At 43.7% G+C, this 22,264-nt stretch overlaps 9 protein-coding genes across 9 annotated transcripts; 3 read left to right on the top strand and 6 right to left on the bottom strand.

The window, feature by feature from the left end:
* Positions 1-1,502: 1,502 nt before the first annotated feature.
* On the bottom strand, positions 1,503-2,993 carry EAE97_006885 (uncharacterized protein; the record flags this gene model as incomplete). Its single annotated transcript, XM_038877398.1, has 1 exon — positions 1,503-2,993. The coding sequence occupies one exon, from the start codon at positions 2,991-2,993 to the stop codon at positions 1,503-1,505; it is 1,491 nt and encodes a 496-aa protein (XP_038731588.1).
* Positions 2,994-4,226: 1,233 nt separating this feature from the next.
* On the bottom strand, positions 4,227-6,338 carry EAE97_006886 (uncharacterized protein; the record flags this gene model as incomplete). The annotated part of the gene is made up of 1 exon (XM_038877399.1): positions 4,227-6,338. One exon carries the CDS (start codon positions 6,336-6,338, stop codon positions 4,227-4,229), a length of 2,112 nt encoding a protein of 703 aa, XP_038731589.1.
* A 518-nt stretch (positions 6,339-6,856) lies between these two features.
* On the bottom strand, positions 6,857-7,777 carry EAE97_006887 (uncharacterized protein; the record flags this gene model as incomplete). The annotated part of the gene is made up of 2 exons (XM_038877400.1): positions 6,857-7,625; positions 7,677-7,777. The coding sequence occupies 2 exons, from the start codon at positions 7,775-7,777 to the stop codon at positions 6,857-6,859; spliced, it is 870 nt and encodes a 289-aa protein (XP_038731590.1).
* Positions 7,778-9,350: 1,573 nt separating this feature from the next.
* Positions 9,351-9,797, bottom strand: EAE97_006888 (uncharacterized protein; the record flags this gene model as incomplete). Its single annotated transcript, XM_038877401.1, has 2 exons — positions 9,351-9,439; positions 9,473-9,797. The coding sequence occupies 2 exons, from the start codon at positions 9,795-9,797 to the stop codon at positions 9,351-9,353; spliced, it is 414 nt and encodes a 137-aa protein (XP_038731591.1).
* Positions 9,798-10,845: 1,048 nt separating this feature from the next.
* On the top strand, positions 10,846-11,934 carry EAE97_006889 (uncharacterized protein; the record flags this gene model as incomplete). The annotated part of the gene is made up of 2 exons (XM_038877402.1): positions 10,846-10,989; positions 11,044-11,934. 2 exons carry the CDS (start codon positions 10,846-10,848, stop codon positions 11,932-11,934), a joined length of 1,035 nt encoding a protein of 344 aa, XP_038731592.1.
* A 363-nt stretch (positions 11,935-12,297) lies between these two features.
* Positions 12,298-13,865, bottom strand: EAE97_006890 (uncharacterized protein; the record flags this gene model as incomplete). The annotated part of the gene is made up of 5 exons (XM_038877403.1): positions 12,298-12,399; positions 12,459-13,456; positions 13,507-13,557; positions 13,613-13,622; positions 13,749-13,865. The coding sequence occupies 5 exons, from the start codon at positions 13,863-13,865 to the stop codon at positions 12,298-12,300; spliced, it is 1,278 nt and encodes a 425-aa protein (XP_038731593.1).
* Positions 13,866-14,249: 384 nt separating this feature from the next.
* Positions 14,250-15,677, top strand: EAE97_006891 (uncharacterized protein). Its single transcript, XM_038877404.1, has 3 exons — positions 14,250-14,575; positions 14,683-14,788; positions 14,859-15,677. The coding sequence occupies exons 1-3, from the start codon at positions 14,433-14,435 to the stop codon at positions 15,390-15,392; spliced, it is 783 nt and encodes a 260-aa protein (XP_038731594.1). The 5' UTR covers positions 14,250-14,432; the 3' UTR covers positions 15,393-15,677.
* A 1,564-nt stretch (positions 15,678-17,241) lies between these two features.
* EAE97_006892 (uncharacterized protein) lies at positions 17,242-19,408 on the top strand (the record flags this gene model as incomplete). Its single annotated transcript, XM_038877405.1, has 3 exons — positions 17,242-17,266; positions 17,375-17,736; positions 17,809-19,408. 3 exons carry the CDS (start codon positions 17,242-17,244, stop codon positions 18,430-18,432), a joined length of 1,011 nt encoding a protein of 336 aa, XP_038731595.1. The 3' UTR covers positions 18,433-19,408.
* Positions 19,409-20,184: 776 nt separating this feature from the next.
* On the bottom strand, positions 20,185-21,850 carry EAE97_006893 (uncharacterized protein; the record flags this gene model as incomplete). The annotated part of the gene is made up of 3 exons (XM_038877406.1): positions 20,185-20,705; positions 20,758-21,579; positions 21,634-21,850. The coding sequence occupies 3 exons, from the start codon at positions 21,848-21,850 to the stop codon at positions 20,185-20,187; spliced, it is 1,560 nt and encodes a 519-aa protein (XP_038731596.1).
* Between the last annotated feature and the right edge of the window lie 414 nt (positions 21,851-22,264).

Consider the following 22,264-nt stretch of genomic DNA (forward strand, 5'->3'; position numbering starts at 1 on the left):
GCTCTTTGGTTTTTGCCTGCTTGTTGGGGATGAAGAGATTTTTTCTGGATTGTGTTTCTGGATTTTGTTTCGGGAGGGATGGAATGGAATGGAGGGGAGGGTTATGAATTTTAGAGGTGTATGGTAGATATAATATGTTAGAAGAAAAGGTGAATAGAGAGAATGCGAAGAGATACAAGGGATAGTCTAGAATACAATAAACATCCATCCCCTACATCCCAATCTATGTGTCTTTCGGATCTAATAGATCAGGAAGATACTCAACATCAAGATTGCCTATATCCCACATAACTGCTGCACCGGAGACGTTTTTCTTTCTCTCCCACTTATGATTTTGTAATGCATATTTATCGTACATACATATACGCATACGAACAGACGCGCGAACAGGCGAAGAGAGGAACCACAAGCGGAATCAAGAAGAACCACAAGCGGAATCAAGAAGAACCAATAAGACTCTTCATAAAGATTGACTCTCATAGTGTCAAACCCGCATGAGCGATCTAGATCTGGAAAGTAAATTAAATGAATGACATGTGGATGCCACAATGCATGCATGCATGAAGACGGAGAAGGGTTCCGCGGATGCAGTAGGGGAATCCGTCGGGGAGAAAAATTTTATGAGTCTGAACTTTGATGGGTGGTGGTGAGTGGGGTTGGCCGTTACCGTTGTGATTGTGGAGTGGAGTTCCAGGGTTTTGTGCGAGGAGATTTAAGCGAGGGGGTTGTGGTTGGTTGCTGGGCAGGGGGGTACATGCGGCTTTGTACCTGCAGGTACGAGATTTAGTTTGGGTGGGAGGGGGGATGGGGGAGGAGATGGCTCTGTGAGAGAGGGAGAGTGACATCCTGTATGCATGTGTGGTTCTATGTGATGGATAGTTTGGGTTTGGGGATCTGATGATTACTTGGAAAATGGAGATATGAGGTATTTGAAATACTCTTAGTGATCTTTGTTAAATAACATTACTTCAGATTCTATGTCTGCTAGTTGTTCACAATTTGATTTAAACTCACATAGTAGATTCAGGGTAAAAAGTTACAGCATCAGAAGGGAATAGTCTTTGGGATTTTCATGGGACTGTCTTTCAGGTAAGAAATTGGCGTTGCTAAATAATGTAGAAAGATATTCAAACTCATAGTTCTAACGTTCCTCACTATTTTCACAATTGTGCATCACTCGATACCTCCATGATTTGGATTTTAGGGAATCTAGATGATCTCTGCGCTCGCGCGATCTTAATTGTTGTTGGAGATATTTGTGATTTTGGCCTTGCGGAAACACTATCTAACCTAAATACTAGAGTCACATTACATCTTCTTCTACCGAAGGGTGAGGAAGGTAAGAAAGAAAACGACACAACATCTGGTTTCAAACCAACATGATTAATCGTCTATCCAAAAAAATAGTTGAAGCCAAGCTATTAATAAAAAATCTCTCCTCTAACTAAAACCCCAGTAGCCTTAACACATTGAGTTGTTCCTCCCTCACTTTGACTCTCCATTTAAGCCCGCGGAAATTTCTCCAGATCCTGATGTAAAGTACACCGATCTGGAACGTTATGCTTGCGCCATATCGCAGTATAGCCACGAAAACGACATGGGAACCCACTTTCTGTAAGAGCAGTACAATTAGTTGTCCCCTCATTTATAATTATTTCATCGCGCACTGCAGTTTTTGTTTTCATGAGTCCTTGTGTAAGAGATATACTCTTATCTCGAGCGGTTTTCAAGGCCCCGGCATCCTCATCCGCCGTTTCTGCAGCCGTTATTGGTAATCCTAAAGCCTGGCTGATTTCTCTTCCTCGGCGAAGTCTTTCAGCGTTGTATTCCCTCCAGAAATCTCTTTCTTCGCCAATGAGGGGATCTACATTGGGATCTTCTTCGGGATCGGGAATGATCATTCCTTCGTAGAACGTTTTGGGGTCAATCCCCGCTTCTAATAAAGCGTAATAACGATCTCTTCCCATCCACATGTGTGACAGGGGTTCGTAGAATTTAAGAAGGTAGTTGGGTAGTTCATCTTCGGAATCGCTTGGAGTCTCAGCACGCGCGCCTTCGGGTCTTGGGGGAGGTGCAGCTGGGTCTCCAGGTGGAGGAGGAACGGGCGGAGGAGGAGGGCCAGGCGGAAGAGGTCCAGGCGGAGGAGGGCTAGGTGGAGGAGGGCTAGGTGGAGGAGGGCTAAGTGGAGGAGGGCCAGGTGGAGGAGGTGTTGGTGATTCTGATTGGTCAGTCACAGGATCTGGAGTCTCAACTGGAACCGAATCTTCAGGGAAAGGATTGGGCAAGTTCGGGTTCGGTAGAGACCCACTGGCTGTCGGGATTGGAAGAGGTCCTGGTGCTGTAGTAGCATTTGGCTTCTTTCTGAAAGCTGCAGGTACGAGTTTGTCCAGACCAGAACCTGTATCTGGCATATATTGAGTGATTTCGTGCAACTGTGTCTCTACTATATCATCTTGTGAGTACCCAAGTAGCAATATACTAATGCGATCCATTTCTCCCTGGTGTTCCTTGATCCATGTTCTGATGGCAGTAATTATCATTAATCCTGCTAGATCTTTTGGCATTGCAAAAATCCCCATTGAAATTCCAGGAAACGCAATCGATCTCAGCTTGTTAGCCATCGCAAGATCTAGACTATTCCGAAAAGCGTTCAACAAAAGTGTTCCGTCTCGCTGGTTCACTGTATTCCAATTCGGACCAATAGCGTGGATAATATATCTGCAAGAGCTGATATCGAAAGCATGAGTCGTCCCATAAGCTTTACCCACTTGTCCTGGATGCGGAAATAGCTTGTCCATTTCAGGTTGAAGTTCTGGACCAGCTGCGGCATGAATCGCTCCATCAACACCACTTCCCCTCTTCAACCTAACATTCGCAGCATTGACAATCACATCGACCGGATATTTCAACAAATCTCCTTCAAGGACCTCAACTGTAGTGCCTAAATATTCGGTGGTCGAAACGACCTTGAATTGACTTTGAAGACCAGCCATCTTGGAAGGGATTTGGCACAAATGTCTTGCTGTAAATCGTACATACGAGAAACTTGAATAACAGGGTCCTCAATTTCCGCTTGAAATTGTATCAGATTGACTTCTTTCAAGAACGAGGTTATGAAAGTTCATGACCAAGTACTGAAAGAAGACCGTTTGCAGTCCGAGCTAGGAATAAAGAAAGGGAACAGAAGTTATTATTGAGGAGAGAAAGAACAATACGGGGGTAGACACTAATTACCACAACCATAAAGAAATGAAGCGTCATTCTTTGAGTTCCTCGAGATTTTCGACCATATTTGTATCATGCTTGTATTCCAACCCGTAGAACTTACTAGCTGCGAATTTTGTATGTTTCATGCCACAGTCGTAGCAACGCGTTCGTCGTAAAAGACGTCAAGTAAAATTCCGTAGTAGATTCAACACCATATTGATTACGCTTGTAACATCAATCCACGAGCAGACCTGGAGCTTAATAACAGTAATCCAGCAAATCTTCTATCAATTGAAGATCTCAAAGTGGACAATGATCGGATGAAGACAGTTCAAGGGAAGGAGGAGAATTGATATTGAGCACAGACCAATTATCTTCACAACACGGACATGAGAACTCCGGAAATAATTCCCCAAATTGCTCTTATTCCCAGTCGATGTATCTTTTATAAATTTTGGAGCTAAAATCAACGATGAACTTCGCACAACTTTGCGACTTTTTAAGATATGCAACAAAACTATTTCAGGACCTCGTAGTCACGTGTACATCTACCACATTTCAGCAGTAACCGAATTGCTAATTGGCTTCCATCGATTTGATCGCATGGCAAATTAACGGCTCACCGCACTATCAGTGATACTATCGTGCAGCCCAGCCTGTAAAAGTGCGCCGCCAAATTTGACTCTGATAGTTGAGGATGGTATTAATATTTGAAGATTTCCGTGGTATACCTATGTGCATGATATTAAGCAACGGCTAGTGCCAAACCAATCTAGTAGACGAGTGCCGCTCTGGGAGACAACGGTCCACAAAGAGGTCCCCAAGCCCGAAGATCGGTGCCAATCATCTTTTTCATATTTCGACAGCATCGTAACAGTGGTCACACATGCACAAGTTCTCCACAAGATACGAAATGCATCAGAAAATCGAATCTAGGTATGCAAGAGTGTAGATTTCTATATTAAGCTCATAAATAAGTTCCACCCGGTATTATGTTAGAATTTTAAGTTTCATAATCTTTAACGCGCTGCTCCAACACCCCAGTTTTCATTCTGCTCCTCGAGAGCCAGATGCTCGAAGAACCAATCTCTGCCGATCTTAAAAATCTCTTTCTTCAAGAGAGCCACGTTAAGGTCAAGCTCCTCGATCTCTACTTCCTCCTCTACCTCCACGTCTTCCCATAACCAATCTAGCAACTTTTCTGCATTTTGTCTCTCGGTACGTTCTCCCTTCTCGATAAGATATTGCCATCCTTGCTCCAATCTTCTCTCCCAAATTACTTCGTTCGCAAAGTTTCTGGCCGCTATTACCTCTGGTCCCTCGATTTTCTTGAGAATCAGTGGTGGGCAAGCCGGTTTGGTAGTTTCAGATGACTCTTCATTGTCATCTCCAACCTTCGATGGCACAGACCCCAGCTGCACATGCTCTGATTCGATGGCTTCGACCACCTCGGTGACTGTGATCACAGGAACGAGACACATGTTCTCGGATTTTTTCTTGTGGGTTTTCTTCCTGAACGATGGCATAGGCCAGCCGCCTTCTTCCTGGCCATCGTCGTCTGATGACTCACAAGCGGTTTCTTCGGGGGCAACAGGAGAAGAGATCACGCTCTGTTCAGACTTGGAAACTTCCGGCGTATGCTCGATTTCCTTCTCGGACACAATTGGTAGTTTCTCAGGGCTGCTCGTTTGGATAAGGCTCATGATCTCCGATCTGACCTGTTTGAACATTTCAGGTGTCACCGGCGCCGATTTGAGTGTCTCGAGAAGTCTTGCATTCTCTGGTGAAATATAGTTGACATTCTCTGATGCTAATGGCATACGTGTAACGGTTCTGATCGTTCCCGGACTTTGGGGTTCCATATTCTCAGTCTTTCCCGCTACCAATGACCCTGAACTAGAGCCTTGAAATTCTGATGGCACGTCGCTGATCTGCCTAAGCAACAAAGGCGATGAAGTACCATTTTCATCAAATCTGTAATCTTCCGAACTTTCGCCTGCAGCCTTCTTAATCCTCAGTGGTATAGATGTAGATGCTATTGAAGATTCTCTCAAGCCAGAACCTTCGGGTGGTATTGTTGTGCCTATAGTCCAATTGAGTGTTTTGCTTAAGGCAACAGAAGGCGGAGCTGACATCGATGGAAACTCTTTGGGACTCAAACCTTCTAAAGAAAGCGGGTTGCCCAGTGGCTTGCTGGAAGCTCTACCCGCTGCAAATGAGGAAGGTGACGCTGAGAATATCGGTGTACCAACGATATTTCGTTGCAATGTCGCGTTGCTTATCTCTCGATTTGGTATAGCTGTCTTCGCTGCTGCAGGAGAAGGGGTTGGAGCCGCAAACACAGGAACGATAAGATTGCTTCGCTGTGGCATGCGGGCGGCCGGCCCAGCCTCTACAATTCCCATGGAAATTGGACCCTTTAGTTTGAGCCAATATTTTGCATCATGGCAAAGAGGCGCAGCAGGTTTCCAGACGATGCCTTCACCAAGGCCGATGAGGCCAAAAGTCTTCGCAAAAGGACACTCTTTCTCCACCTCATTGGCCAGAGCTTGCATCTTTGTGAATGCTTGGTCCGGGTTCTTCAGCTCGATGGTTTCGTGGTAAAATCCTCCCCGAGAGATGTTTAAAATGTTAATAGATTCATTTTCGATATCTGAATATGGTTCATCCGGCTGCCATTCGTTGTTGATCGAAACGGAAATGATGACAAAATATCGGTCTGGCAATGCACTGACTGCCACGTCCTTCTGAATCTTTGCGCCGATCCACTCGCCGGCGATGATGAGAGGATCTTCATCGTTGATCTTAGCTTTGGGATTCAGCTTCATGAAACGAGCATGGAACTGCTTTTTTAGGGCAAGGATTTCCGTTCGAGCTGGCTGAATCAAATCAAGGAATTTCAAGCTGTCGAGAGCCGGTGTAAGAATATCCAAGTTTCGAGTTTGTACGTAAATAGTGTCGTCTGCTGTGATGCGAATATCACCATGCGTTCCATGGAGTTTTACTGTTCCGGTGACAGGGAGTGTAGCACGTCGAGTCTTCGAGGTTCTCTGGTACTTTGAGAATTCCACAAGTAAGTTTTTGGGCTTACCAGAGATTTTGGGATAGAGTGTATCCTTCTTGGAAGCCATGATGTCGCATGTGGTATGGTCAAAGATAGGTGTTAAGAACTTGAAGTTTGAATCCGTGAGTAAGATGCGATCAAAGTTGAGAAGCTCGAGAGTTGCTGTGTGGAAGTTGTTGTAGAGGAGAGAAAATATTTTCGAATGTGGAGTCTTAACGACTATATATATATAGGGATAGAAGTTCGAGGGGGTGAATCAAGTTCCAAAAAGGAAAGAAGTTGATTGTGGGGAAGGAGCGCTAATGGTTGATGCAGATGAATTGCAGAGCAAGTTGATGCCTTTAAAACCGAATATGAAATTGCTTGTTGTACCACAACTAGGTACAGTAAATAACGAACCAATTTGCTGCGCCACTGACTTCTAAGAGCCACAGATGAGCAATACACCTCATGAAATTCACCCATTATGCAAGATTCTGCTTTTCCGGCCTCCTTGCACCACAACAAAAGTGAATATAGGACATTACCATGTCTTCGACCCCCCGAACGCCAGAAATTAGCAAAACGCCTCTTGAGATTCACCCATTATGATGGAAGTTCCGCGACCGCCGGCTGTCTTTGTTCAGTATCAGGCGCCTCCGCAATCCCACTCCTTTGATTCGACCCCACATTCCCCAAACTCCAAGTCGACTGTTGGCTACTCATTAACATACCCATCGGTGCATCATTAGGGATAATGATAATCCTGAACCTTCTCTGTTCCCTCTTCTTCAAGTTTTTCTCCTTCTTACTACACTTTTTATTCGACCTTTCCTCCTCATTCTCTCCATTGATCTCGCCCTTAACGGAGGGTAGTTCTAACCACGCCTGAAAACCCTTACCTCTGAACGACTGATCATTCCATTTATGCAGCGTAGCTCTCAAACTTCCTTCTTGCATTAATCCATCTTTGACCTTTTCAACTACTTTCTTTCTATGAACCGATCTTCCGGTATAATACCCTGCAAAAGGACCACCGAAGACGAGGAGTCCAGTACTTATTACACCGGTAGAAATACCGGCGGTCCATGCTGCCCAGTCCTCCTGTATAGTGAGACTAGCTGCTTTGACAATTTCGTGCGTGAAGAGATGCCATTCATCATGAGAAACACGATAATCGTAGAGACGTTGATGGAAAGGAAAGCCGGAGGCTAAAGAATCTGTTTTGGTGGGAATGACGAGTTTGGCGATTGGAAACGAGGGGGTAGAGGTGAGTGTTTGGTTGATGGACATGTTGTCCTGGGAATCTACTTCTTGGGAATAGGGATCCATCAGGTACGGTGGTGCTTGGGTTGGGTCATAGTCTGGGGATTTACTTTTTGTATGTTAATTGAGATCTTTTAATCATGAGAGCTAGGAGACTTACTATGCTACGGATGGCTTCTCATCTAAATCATGAGAGGCAACCATTTTTCTCTTAATCTCACTACCTAATAGTCCTTGGGGAACTTTGGTATCGAAGCTCATTTTCGCCAGATGTTGAGTCACAGGAAATTCTAAACAAGTATAGATGAATCGAAGAAGCAAAAACCCAAAACGTACGAAGAACTCTATCTAAAGACTATGCGTGCACCAATAAATATACAAAAAATAAAATGAACAGACTCTCCTCCGAAAAGTATATTTGTAGTTCAGCCCAAGCTATGCTTACAGGATCCACCTCATTCACGTACTCGTAAAGCACAGACATCCATCAACTGCAAAAGATCACCCCAATCCCAGGAACATCACCGCCGTTTTGAAATTCAACCCCATATATATTTGAGGATGTGGGATACGAACAGGCCAATCAATCTAGAAGCACTAACTGAAATAAGTATTCTGTGAAGATTGATGATCGGAAGGATTCAGATCTTTGAAAAGTCCGAACTCGCAAGTTCAGCAGCCCATCTTTGCTGGGAAATGACCTTATATATTTGAGGCTTGTGTAGAACATAGGTTCGAGAAGGCTTATTAGACTAGCACCTCATTCCTTCAAATTCCACATTAAAGATGGATCGTCTGAGACTATTGAAATCAAGTTGCTGCCTTATAATCTCTGAAAAGCTTATGATTGTCGTTGAAATAAGCAAGGAATTCAAGATAACAACTTTATGGCCGCTTCTGCGCACATAAATATCGGTCACTGTGTGCAGATTTTACTGTCTTTTAAAAAGGTTGTGGCGTCTAACAGTCCCTCATATGTCCGGCGAAAACCCATATTCCTTGTGGCCCTTCCTTAGTTCCGTTGTGCGGCTGAACCTCCAAAGGCCTGATATATCGATCTGGAGATGAAGATTTGAATCGTGCGTGCATTTTTCATGGTTTGGAGGCGTTACGGCGTCAAACAACTCCCTACGGGCGAACGAGACATTCACTTCGTCCGTAATGGAAGTTCTTTAACTTTGACTCTTTCATGTGCCCTGTTTTAAAGTGCTTCTGAAGATTCCATTCACATAGGTAGTATGAGCATTCAATGAATTGACTCGTAAGTAATCCGCGACTCAATACTAAGTAAGAGAATCCTAGAGAGTAACATGGAAAGATACCTGATGTAAAATTATGTACGATCTACTGGAAGGATATGTGCGTCTTATATATCCGAGCAATAGCGAGACATATTGTAACAACTCATAGGATAAAACAGATTAAATTGATTGAGTCCCTGATTTGTTGAGTCATGAGTGAAACAGTATGACGGGAAAACTCCCCCCAAACAAACTCTTCTATGTAGCAGATTAGTTGATGAAGCATGAAGGGAAAATGTAAAAAAATGCTCAATCAATTACGTTTGCAGAAGATTTGCTGGCAGTGAGACCCTGGTGTGATAAAGAGTTGAGATTTCAGTAAGTAGAACATTGCTCAGCTTGACTCACACCAAGCCGTTCTTTTGAGTTTATAGAAACAGTTTTGGATTTTGATATATGCTGATGTTAGAAAGCTTGTGCCTTAAGGGAGTAATTTCCTGGTAAGATTACCTAAGTATCATTTCGAGCAATATTTACGATGCTGCCATACAGAGAAGTATTCATGGACTCCAAAGCATTGAGAACCTACAAAACTATAAGATTATCCAAGTCATTAGGTCTACTCTCAATGCCGATGGATATACCGACTGGTTAAGGTTTTCAATAGCGCAAAGTTGGGACCCTGTCAGAAATTCTTGTCATAATTTTATAGCACCATCTAGAATCCCCAAGCAATTATTCACAGACCTCTTCTGCATCGCATTAATACCATATGCTTCACTAATCACTGGTGTCAACAAGTTTCTGCTTCGCAAGTACCAATCTCTTTGATATCTTGTTCCTGGCGGCCCATTAGCCTCTGCATGGTAAGGACCTCTCCAGAAATATCGCCATTTATTCTGATACTCGAACGTCGAGTTCAACGAAACCAACTGGATGATTCTCTCTGTTTTCGGTCCACATATTAATAACTTCTGTGTGATGCCCTTGAGATCGAACCCGAGTAAGTCTTCAGACAAGAGCCACACCTTGATACTCATCACAATCAATTTAACTCAATTCAATTCAACTGGTACCAATCCCAGGTGACTGACTGCCGGCATGATACCCTCGTAAAAAGTGCCTTTAATATATACTGGTCCACATCATGTTGAGTGGTGGGGGCCATCGAATCCGAGCTCGTTCTGTCTATGAAACAATCTCTGAGCTTCATGCCTGATTTGTTTGCAAGTTGAAGTAAAATTGAAAGAGCTCAACCAAAATCTTTAGTACTCCCTGCGCATGGTAACTACTTCGTGCAGTAGTCTTTCAAGATAGGGATATTCTATGGAGTAGAAGGAGCTAGACGCTTGTCGCTACCATACCACGAAGCTCGGATGCAAGGTCGAGCAAGGAAAACGGATTTCCTTAGGCGTGAAGAAGTTCGGCCAGAAAGAATCATTGATTATTGATAAGCTTTGAATGTACCAAAGTTCAGGGCACTGACAGCTGGTTCAACAATAAAGTTTGGACCGAATTGGGTTGATTTAAGATCTAATTTGGATCAAAGTAAGCAAACAGGAGAAGCAAAGGAAAGTAAACGGAGTTTGAATCTATCAATTGAGAACGAAAGATAGCAGGTAGATTGCATTGACGCATTGAACTGGGAGTAAAAATGAGTACCTCAGGTCCAAATAAGATCTTGTTTGCGTTTGCATTAGTGATGTTGACAAGTTCGCAATCGTCTGATATCAAATATGACAGAACCCAAAATCGGGCAAGAGCGAGGTAATGTAATGGGGATTAATGATCTAACCCAATTAGATCCACATTAGCCTCGTCAGAAATGCACAATCCCCGTCATCCTTGTCAAAATAAATTGACAACTGCCCAAAAAGCACCCTCGTAGAATTTAACAGCCATTCTTCCAGATTTCCCAAGACAATTGATTTCGAGATTCTGAAATCTCACCGATTCGAAATCTGCAACAAAATCTTTACTTTTCCCAGGTTCGGGAAATTTCAATCTGGCTAGACTTGCTATAGAACTTTTGGAGTGTGTTGGCAAATCTGGCACAACTCAATAATCAGTTCTAACATCGACGGCGACATGTTGCCTCCTGTCGAAGAGTCCATTCTTCAGAGTAACCCCAAGTTTGCAGAGTTGTACAAAAAACTTTCAACCAATATTTTAAATCCTAATGGTTCTACTAAAAATCATCCTGCTCAGAAAGAGCGGGATGCGATTTCTGGGGTAGCTTTTCCCCTCACTCTATTATTTTTCACAGTTACTAACATACAACCCTAGGCACTAAAAACCGCCAGAATAGAAGCCGCAAAATCGCAGATTCTGATATCTTCTCTGTCGTCCCTGGATCTCTCACCACCGCCTCCCATCCCCGCGAAACCTCGAACCCGAACTTCTCAACCCGCGCCGCCAAGAAAGGCTGCAGAATTACCAGATGAACTCATCGAGCTGGTTATTCTTCTCACAGCAAAGCTTTCTCTTCCCTCAAGCTCCCTTTCCAAACGCGATATTGCCCTCCTAGAATCCACACCGACATACCATTCCCTCCTAACCCACCTTCCGCAACTGAGCGCCCTCCTCAGCACCAACCTCCACAACACCGCCCTCTCCCTTTCGCGAATCCTTTCCCCGACAACAAACGCTTCTTTCCTGCATCGCCAGATCCCCAATCTCCTCCCTAGCGTCTTGACTCTGCAATCTTCTCTCCTCACGCAATCTCATTCTCTCGCTCTCGCCCGCACAACCCTAACCAACACCACGACACAGCTCCTAACCTTATACCACCGCGCGACAGCCCTCATAATCCAACTCCTCGAGCGTTCAAAACACGGCCCCATCACCCGACACACCATTTCCAAAATCTCTCTTCTCTCCCTCCAATCCCAGACTATTTCCCACGAATTGCAACTCAAGTATGTACAAGGAGAGAAAATCATCTACGACGAACGGACAACCGAAGCTTTACAAAATTATATGCGGGAACTGCGTGGGGGTAGAGAGAGGTTGAAGGAGAGGGGGAAATTGAAGGAGAGGGACTTATGGGGATATGGAGTAGGAAGAGAGGACGAGAGGAAGGAAAGGCAGATGAGGGAGATTGCGAGGGTATATGGAGAACTTAGGGAAGAGCTGCAGGAGGTAAAAAGGGATGTGGAGAGGTTGAGGGGAAGTTAATCGCGTGGATTAGTGATAGAGAAAGAGAAGGATAGGATGATTTATGATTTTACGATTTGATGATCAGACGGAAAGATGTGATGAACTTATGGCTGTAAAAGATCAGAGGAGAAATGGTGTTATATTGAGAGAACTGAAAGACACGACATTTCTGTTGGGGTGCAATGATTACGAGTACTGTGATCAATTTAATTTCATTCGATAACAATTCTGAAAGGCGGAACAATTCATGGAGGGAAGACTTTTTATTTCTTTGAATGGTATATGTTGCATCTATCTATTCTTCTGTTCTGGACTGAGCTCAAGATATTTTCTACCACGCCGTGCTATATTAGATTTTGGGATTAAAATTATATAACCGACCTATGGCTTGACGGCATGGATAGCGGCAGCCAATCTCTTGACGTTTGCTGAAGTGATACCTGCAACAGAAATTCTACCATCCTTGGTAGCATATACGGAGTGCTAAGTTTATGATTAGCGCTACTTCTACTTCTACTAAATCAGTCCGGAAAAAAACTTACTTCAGTAGCCAATTTATCCATTTGCTCAGGGGTCAAACCAGTGTATGCGAACATGCCGATTTGGCTAGTGATGTGAGACCAGTCGTGCTTTGAGCCCAAGTTCTCGAGTTCCTTCTTCAATAAAGCTCTCATGGTGATGATACGATCAGCCATTCCCTTGACCTCAGCAAGCCATTGCTTGTTCAAAGCCTTGTCATTGAGAATTGTAGAAGCGATACGGGCACCGTGAACGGGAGGGTTGGAGTAAAGAGGGCGGACAAGAATCTTGATTTGTGAATCAACACGCTTCTTCTCGGCGGCATCGGCGCAGACAATAGAGAATGCACCAACACGCTCACCGTACAAACCCATGTTCTTGGCGAAAGACTGGGCAAGACATGGGTTGTGGCCTTGCTCAATGAAGTGACGGATTGGGAAAGCGTCCTTGTCGGTATCACCGGAGGCGAATCCTTGGTAGGCCATGTCGAAGAAAGCATAGTGTCCACCAGCCTTGACAGCATCGCTAATCTCCTTCCATTGCTCGACAGTTGGGTCGACACCAGTGGGGTTGTGCGCACATGCGTGGAGCAAGAAAGCGCTGCCCTTTGGCGCGGCCTTGATGTCTGCAATCATGCCCTCAAAATCGAGGCCGATTGTGTCCTTGTTGTAGTATCTATATTTCTCAACCTCGAGACCCGAATCCTTGAACACTGCAGCGTGGTTTGCCCACGATGGAGTTGGGATGTAGATCTTCTTTGCGCCAGGATAGAATCGTTGGAGGAAAGCTCCTCCAATTCGGAGAGCTCCAGTTCCGGAGATGGATTGTGTAATGACTAAACGATCAAGGGCACTCGATCCCTCACCGTATGCAAGAACAGCAGCTGCCTTGGTGAAATCTGGAACACCAGTAATACCCGCATATTCTTTGTTGAGCTTTGCTTGTACGACCTTGTCTTCTGCGGTTCGGACGGATGGAAGGACGTAAGGTTGGCCTGCATCATCTCTGTATGCGCCGACACCTAGAATAAAGTTAGTGATGTTAAATTGAAAGCAGTTCGGTGTTGCAAACCTAAGTTGATCTTCTCCTTGAAACTATCTGCCTTGAAGGCCTCAGTAATACCTGCATTTTTGTTAGATTTTCACATCAAACAAGTAATCCCATTGTTGACTCATACCTAAAATGGCCTGTCACAAACAATCGCACAATTAGAAAACTAGCCCTCTACCGAATTAGAAGAGTCAACAACTTACATCCTGTATTGAATTAGCCTAAAAGTGTCTAAAGTAGTGCCATTGACAAGAAATACGTACTGGAGGACCTTGAGGAACATCTGCCCATGTGGAAGCTTGTCTGATGGCAATGCTACTTCTGGAAGCAACACCACGGGTAATGGCTTGCCTGCTGGCTAATCTGAAGGGAGAAAGCATCTTGAAGGTTGACAATTGGGAAAAAGGATGTTTGGGTAAAAGAGGGAATATTAATTCAATTAAATGAATCTGACAGCAAGGTTGCTTGAAGAAACAGGCGAGGCCAAGCAAATACTTTCGTCTTGAGAGCAGCTGCCCCAGAAACTACCCACAAGCTTCCGATTGGCGTGTGCATGGGTGTCTGGGGATTGAGCGGACTGGCATAAGTTCGGATTGTCTTGTAATTGAAGATGCGCGCGAATAAGAATAAATTTTGAAGATATAATTTATTGGCAATGGACGGTAATATACTCAGGCCCATATTTTAGCACTTTCATATGCATTTATATCACCGTTACATACAGCGTAGAGGCAGTCAAGACATTGATCCACCAAAACATGATGTGATATCGGAAAGATTCGTTATCGAATTGGTCACAGCGTCGAGACAAAATAAACGGTGCTGGCTATGATTACCCAATCTTCAAATCCCTCCTTCAACGGCCTCAGCTTGAGAAGCAATCTCGAGATCGACAGCAACGTTTGATGATAGTCCAACTTGGACATAGAAGCCACTAATCTCTCATCATGAAAGATTCTAAGAAAGCAGTGGTACTTGGCATTAGTGGGTGTTCATCTAGTGGTAAGACAACACTCAGTCGACTCCTCCGTGATATCTTTCCACATACTTTCGTTCTTCACGAAGATGACTTCTATAGACCCGAAGAAGAGTGAGTTTAGATTTTGCCTGTATTGCTGTTGATATGTATCCTGTTTCAGGACCTAGTGTCTGATTTGCGAAGTACTTTTCAATGTGCCCCCTACTAATAATAACCAGACTCCCTAAAAAGCATGATCTAGTAGATTGGGACTGCGCGGAAGCTTTGGATATACCTGAAATGGTCAAGTCTATTGAGCATATACGCAAAGAAGGCACATTTCCTGTCAGTCATAATCTTTTATCTGTGTTTTGACAGTTGCGAATCTTGCAGAACGACTCCTCACTCTCCCTAGCCTAGTCTCGATTCCAAAGAAGACAAAAACTCTATTGGACGATGTCCCGTGTCAGATGAAGATATCGAAGCATTAAGATCTGAAGTTAAGACATGGACTCAACCTGGACAGCCAGGACATGGAATCTTATCAGACACAGATTCTCCCATTCGTCTTTGCATTTTTGATGGGTTTCTTCTCTATTCCAAATCCTTGGCCGCACTTCAATCCCAGATCGACCTAAAACTTTTCCTACGTGTTAGTTATGAGAAGGCCAAAGGACGAAGGGAGGCTCGTAGTGGCTATGTAACTCTTGAGGGATTCTGGGAAGATCCACCAGGATACGTTGATAAGATTGTATGGCCAAATTATGTTGAGGACCACAAATGGATGTTTGAAGGTGATGATGTTGAGGGGAAGTTAAAAGAAGATGTGGTTAGTGAGCTAGGTCTGAAGTGCCAGGATGGAGGCCCAGACATTGATATGACCACAACTCTCAAGTGGGCCGTGGCTACAGTTATGGAGTTTTTGCCTTCATTTGCAAAGAAAGACTGAACAACCGGGAGCTGGTCAATCGAGGTTATTGTAGGATTAATGGCGATGTGATCAGCATCCGCACGTTTGGATACCCTCCATTGGCCTTAGTTAGAACGTTCAATTCGATATAGAGGTGATATTATTTCGTTGGTTTCCTCGAACACAGGATGGCTGAAGACAGAAGAACTCAGTGCTGTAGTCTACCCTTAAAAATAGATGCAACAAAGAAGATGGAGAACAATCCCAGACGCCTGAAGGTTCCTTTGAGACATGACAAAGAATCCACACTAGCACTGAGAATCAATGCATTGTTTTCATCATCGACTTCGCTGTAAACATGATACAAATTTTTGGTATAAAAGGCAATTCCTCCTTCTTGATATATTCTTTTCTTCTCCATTCAAATCACAGCATTCAAATCTTTACAACAATAACACCTGCATCAATATGTCAAGCTATATAGAAGCACCAATGCAAGACCTACATTCCCAGGAGGTCAACGAGCTTGCCGCTCGACTTAAGCGTATGAACATCGAAGACACTTTTCAACGAAACCGAAAACGTAAGTTTGAGAGCTGCACCGCTCGTGAGGAAGTTTTGTCTCACAAGCGCCGACAATGTAACGACGGTGTCCAAGTGGGCCAAGTCACAGTTTGGTACTCGTTTACCGAACGATTGAATCTTTCAGGACGCTTTTTCTATAAATTCTATCTCTCTAGTGGGAGAGGCGAGTGCGAGTAGAGGTAAGTCAGGTCAGTCATTTCATAATAAAACACACCTTCATTCGAACCCAAATATACTTCCATCCACATCGTTTAGTGATCCTTAATCCGCGTGAACCTAATGAATTTATCCCGCCTCTTCGTAAGGAAGACAATGGTAACGCTGCCACTTTCGAGTATCTCATAACAACCGAGTCATGCATATTGGCCATCTTATATCAAGTTCTCATGTTCTCCGTCCCATTTTAGATTTCATTACTACTTGCTATTCTTCCTAAATGTTAGTATTTTGCTTGGATGCCACTACATGCAAGAAATTTATGTATCAAATCCAATGTAGACAAGCAGGCACATTAAGAGACGCTAGCTTCTACCAATTCCTTCAATGCATCATGATACGCGAATTGATCGAAGAAGAAGAACAGTCGTCTCGACCCATTCCCAAGATCAATCATACGGAGGAGCTCCTTATTCAACCCATATTTCCCAAATGCATGCCGGTACAACACAACCACAAACGGACGATGTGGCCGGTCTGATTGATGTTATTTCAGAGGGGATTGTAGAATGTTTTGGGTGCAATGAGAATTAGAACAGAAACTATATACACCTTACTTGATGTTTTGAAAAAATGTTTGACCTCGAGGCCGATGAAGCGGATATGATGCGATGTGCGAAGGTATGGATGTATTGGTATTTGACTTTATCACCCCATGAGATATTCTCGAACCTACCAAGAGATACATCAATCAGCCGTCTCCTGTTATTAGATGTGAGATATCAACAAACCATATACATGATCCTTGTGATTGACGCAGAGAACAGAAAACTTGTGCTGCCAGTGTGTTTATCTAACTAAGATGAATAGGGGATACGCGAACTCGAATCGGACTTAGATACCCGAAAGGCTGTGCATTAATAATTACCTAGGTACAAATACTGATTTTCGGGGAACTTTCGTCACTATTGTAACATGTTTTGTAAGCAGGAATTTTAGCTACCCCGCTATCGTCATTGGGCGGCCCCACCACATCACAATATAATAAACATCAAATGCCCCTTGGCATTGATCTTCCTCCAAGACAATTTTGTTCTCATTCCAGAATATATCCCCAGTTATTTTCCGCAATAAAATAGATAGTACAATGCCTGAAACTATGCGAGCAGTTGGTATGTAATTTTCAATTCCATGCACTTAAGGTCTTATTCTTGGCGTTCCAACCAGCTACACGCAATTGCGCGCCAATGAAAGCAATATCAGCTAACATAACTCCTCAGATATCAAAGACGGCAAAGGCCATGCCGATGCCCTTTTCATAAACGATTCGACCCCCAAGCCTACCGCTCAAATGGGTGAAGCTATCGTCAAAGTCAAAGCTTTCGGTCTTAACCGTATGGATCTTCTCCAACGTGAAGGCCTCTATCCTGTTCCACCACAGGCTCCCAAAACTCTTGGCGTGGAATTTTCTGGTACGATTGAAAGTTTAGGCACAGATATTAAAGAGGGATTTAGTGTTGGGGATGAGGTGTTTGGTTTGGCGTATGGAGGTGCATATGCCGAGTACCTTGCTGTGAGCACGCATATGCTTTTGAAGAAACCGGATCATTTGAGCTGGGAAGAGGCCGCTGGTATTCCTGAGGTATGATTTTACCCATCATTTTTATACTTCTTCAGATATCATTTATGGATTGAGTTAACACAATCGCAATAGACATGGATAACAGCTACTCAAGCTATGTATCTCGTTGGCGAATTCTCCCAAGGAAAATCCATTCTCTGGCACGCAGGCGCATCTTCCGTCTCCATTGCAGGTATTCAACTCGCCAAGAACTCCGGCGCATCAGCTATCTATGTAACAGCGGGCTCACAAGAAAAGATCGATTTCTGCGTGAACACATTAGGAGCCACAGCAGGCTTCAACTACAAAACACAAGATTGGGCCAAGGAAATTACCGCTGCTACAGATGGCAAGGGTGTTGATATTATTGTTGATTTCGTAGGGGCAAACTACTTCCAGGGAGATCTGGATGTAGCAGCAAAAGATGCGAGAGTTGTGCTCTTGGGGGTAATGAGTGGTACGAAATTACCAAGTGGTGTTGATATGGGTGCGTTCATATTCAAGAGAGTTAGATTTGAAGGAAGCACATTGAGGAGTAGAGATGTGGATTACCAGGGCAAATTGAGAGATAAGTTGGAAGAATACCTTCCTAAATTTGAGGATGGTACATTTAAGATTTTTGTGGACAAGGTTTTCCCTTGGGAAAAGGTGGTTGAGGCTCACAAGGAGATGGAGAAAAACACAAGTAAAGGGAAGATCATCTGTACAATTTCTTAAGGGGGGATGAGACGCAGTGTATACTAGCGCTCTAAATGTTAAGCGATCAAAAGCATATTTCATGTACGATTAGTTTTGGGAGTAGAAGTGTCATCGGCATACCAAATATAGACTTGTAGACTCATCTGATTATAAGCACATGATATAAATTTTGCACCGGTAGATCATTTCATTTCTTGAAACATTAATACATATGATCATAAGTCGTAAAACCAAGCTTTCTCCCCTTCACATCACATTCCCGACTCCCAAAACCTCGGAGCCTAATATTTATCCCATCCCCACAACATCATATTCACCGCTCCTCCGTCTATAACAATACTTGCGCATAACGCAGGTCCAAAAGCCACAGTCCCAAAATACAACCATTCCATTCCCCGAACCCTGCTATCACCACATAAGCCCATAAAGTAAGGAAATAGAGTTCAGGAGAGGAAAGATTATATGCTGTTATCAAACGGAGCATACCGCTTACAAGGGTGTAGCAGCCGAAGGTGCGGGGAAAGAGGGCGGTTGCTTCATGAGAAGATGGGGAGGTTGTTTTAGGGGAAGTGGAAGAGGGGATGGTGGAGTGTGGACCGAAGAAAAGTTTTCGGGTGGCGGGGAGGGAGAGAAAACACTGGGCAGAGTTGTAGAAACTCATGATGGCGTTCTGTGGGTGTTAGCTCGGGGGAGGGGTAATGGATGGGGTGGAAGAGTTGTTGCTCATGCTTTTGGAAATTCTTCGATTGTAGAGTTGAGGGTATCAGAACAGAATAGAAAACCCATGAAGAGTAGAAAGTATGGTAATACACCTTGGTCCTGTGGGAGATAGAAAGCCATGATACTTTTCAGTGTGATATTAATAGACAGATATATTGGGTCCGGTGATTCAGTTCCGTAGCGCGAACTTTAGCAATAAGGATGTTGATGGGACAAAGACACGGTATATAATTAAAGTTTGTTCTTGGTGTGTACAGACCATGAGCTGATATTTATATCCAGGGAAACACTTTGTCTCCGCTGTTGCCAGAGCCAGCTGGTCTTACTCAGCAAACAATGATACAAGGGTTGTTTCTGCCGAGTAAGCTCAGCATTGTACCTAGAGCTTGTGGAGTTCATTATGTTACCCAGCCACCCAGCTATGATTTAGCCGGAACAGAGAACGAAGACATGAACATTTGCAACCACGTTTGAGTTTGTAGCAGGAAAGCCCTCGATGTAAAGATATTGCAGAGCATGGAATACATCCGAGCAATCCCACCCCCTTCCACGCAAGATCGGATCTCAGTCGGCTGAACTTCGGATCGGATTTATCTCAACGCCGTCAGGTTAAAATCTGTTTTCTCAGACCTCACTCCTCATTCATTCTGCACGGGATCTCACACGCAACATTCAACGAACAAGATGTTATGAAAGTCATGCATTTTGCTGCAGCTATAGACTATCGCAATTGTAATATCAGCGCTTTTGGGAATATCCTCTGGAACATTCGCTAGAATCTCGGTGTCTAGTACCGTTTTGCTTGTTTTCTCGCAGACTTCATGAATATGCTGCCTGTCATTCACCATAAAACCTCAGAGCTGGTTTGATCAGCAATTATAACCCATTGCAAGTTTAATATCAACGCTCTCTGAAAATGAGCTAGAGTTTTGACGTCTTCCAACGGTTCAACTTTGGCTCCCACGACCTCCAACGTTATTCCACCCACCATCCGTACCAAGAACTAGCTACGGTTATGTGTCGCCGAGTTCGATGGAACCCGTAATGGAGCTAATTGCCGGACGAGACACTGCTGTCAAGCCATACTTCCGCCGGTGCCCATACGCGTCGCTGGTCGTAATTCTTAGCATCATCTGTACCGGAGACAACCAGGCATGGGTGCACAATTATACTGAGAGCCCTGCCTTCCAGCTGATCCTCATGTTCTTCGTAGTTTACTGAAGAATGCGGAACCACATACTTATTATCGAACGGGAAACGCATATCTCTCATATTCTCCAAGACATACACATTCAGTGCCGTTCTTCTTGTCCAGAGCATGTACGAAATACTGGCTGCTTCGCTGTAAATAACTCTAAGCTTGTCTGCAAGTATGTCTTGGCCTTCATTGCTGATGATATATTGAGCTGCTCCTTCTAGGAACTTCGAAGCTTGTCGATTTGCGACCCGAACTATCTGATCCTCAGTCGTGCGATGTAGATCTTTTCCCTTTTCTGAAGTCTCGGGAGTCATTGGTGGCAATTGGAGCCTCAAAAAATCTGATCGCCAGATATGAGCATCCCCTTTATTTGCTAGATAGAGGTCAGCGTAACTTTCTGCTGAAGAGTTGTCCGTTTGATTTACAATATTGGCCTGTGCGGTAGACAAATTCTAGACCCACCCGGTACTCTGACATTACACATCTTCCATCCACCATGTTATCGTCGATGAAGAAAAATGGACTCTTAAACAAGGTTTGGTATACATGATGGGTGAGTAGAGCAGTCAGAAGTAAACCTGGGTACTTTTTCGCAGACAAGCCCTGAGGGAGTCTACCATTTTCGAACACAACCACATGTGTTAAGGCCTCCTTCAGAGCTGCACTTTCGCGCTTTCCAAGCGATCCGAGGAGAGTATCCATATCATTTACCGTCGCTTTTTTCGCCCAATTTCTCATGTCTTTCTTAAGTCTATCAAGATCTTCTATGACTTTACTATCCTCGGCAGGCATCCAGCGTGAGCTTTTCATTTGTCGGAATGTTGTTTCCTGTTGTTTTCGAATGAAGGTTCTGTGCTGTTCCTCTATATCCTGCTTTTCGAACTCAAGTTGTCCGTTTCTTGCTTGCAATGTGTGTACTAATTGCTCACTGTCTTGGACCTGAAGTTCAAGGATCTTCACATAGTCTTCGAGCTTTCTTCTCTCGGCCTCGTGTTTTTTCTCGTTTCCCTGAAGCAGTTGATTATAGTCTTCCTCCAACAAAGCGAATTGGCTCTGTGCTTCCATGCTTGTTACATTTTTCACTGTACGCCTTGCTGATTGACACGGCTGGGAAGAGTTGTCTCCATAGCTAGAAATCTTATGTCGTTCATTTGGGTGTCTCTCTTCAGATGTCACTAGAGATCGTTCAGTGTTGTAACCTGGTAAAACCTTGCGAAAAACCTTTGTAATCATAGAAGGTGAATTTTCTATAGAAACAGGGTGGTATTAGTGAGATTCGCAATATGTATGGGAATATCTACCTTTTTCTGTGTATAGCTCGTTTCTCTTTGCCTGTTTCTCCGCCTCTCTGAGTGATATCAAATCTTCTTTGTACTCAGATTCTTCAGTGTCAGAACCCCGAGAGCCTCGTCTACTCTTTGTTGAGCCTTCTTGCGTTATCGAATTTGGATCAACTTCCAACACCCTTTTACCTGTAGCGGTTGGTGATGGCCTCGGAAGGGGAGGTTCTTGCTGCATTGTTACTCGATTTTTGCTTTGGAAGGAGGGCTTGCCTGTCTTTTCCGGGAATCCAGAAACCATGCCCCTGTGGTAGCAGAATCAATACTACAAATAAAAAGAAATTCAATGTAAATTCCCATGCAAATTTCTATTACGTAAATTATGATATTGAAGTTCTATTCATCAATGAAAAATAGCCCAGTTTATTGCTAACAAAAAACATCTACACTTTTTGTAACCCATTTATTATTGAATTTGAAGAGAAAAAAATGAAAATATAGAGTTCTACGGGAACTTGTAACATTTGGAATCTTCGAATATTAGAGTTTCGTACTGATAAACAAAGGAGAACAAGTGTAGGAGTTGGAAGGAGGTTAAAGAAGCTAGCCGAAAGTTTAAAGGAGACTGAACTATTGTTGGTTTGAGAAGAGT

Source organism: Botrytis byssoidea (assembly GCF_014898295.1).
Source record: "Botrytis byssoidea strain MUCL 94 chromosome Unknown BBYS_013, whole genome shotgun sequence".
In the NCBI taxonomy this organism is placed as follows: domain Eukaryota; kingdom Fungi; phylum Ascomycota; class Leotiomycetes; order Helotiales; family Sclerotiniaceae; genus Botrytis; species Botrytis byssoidea.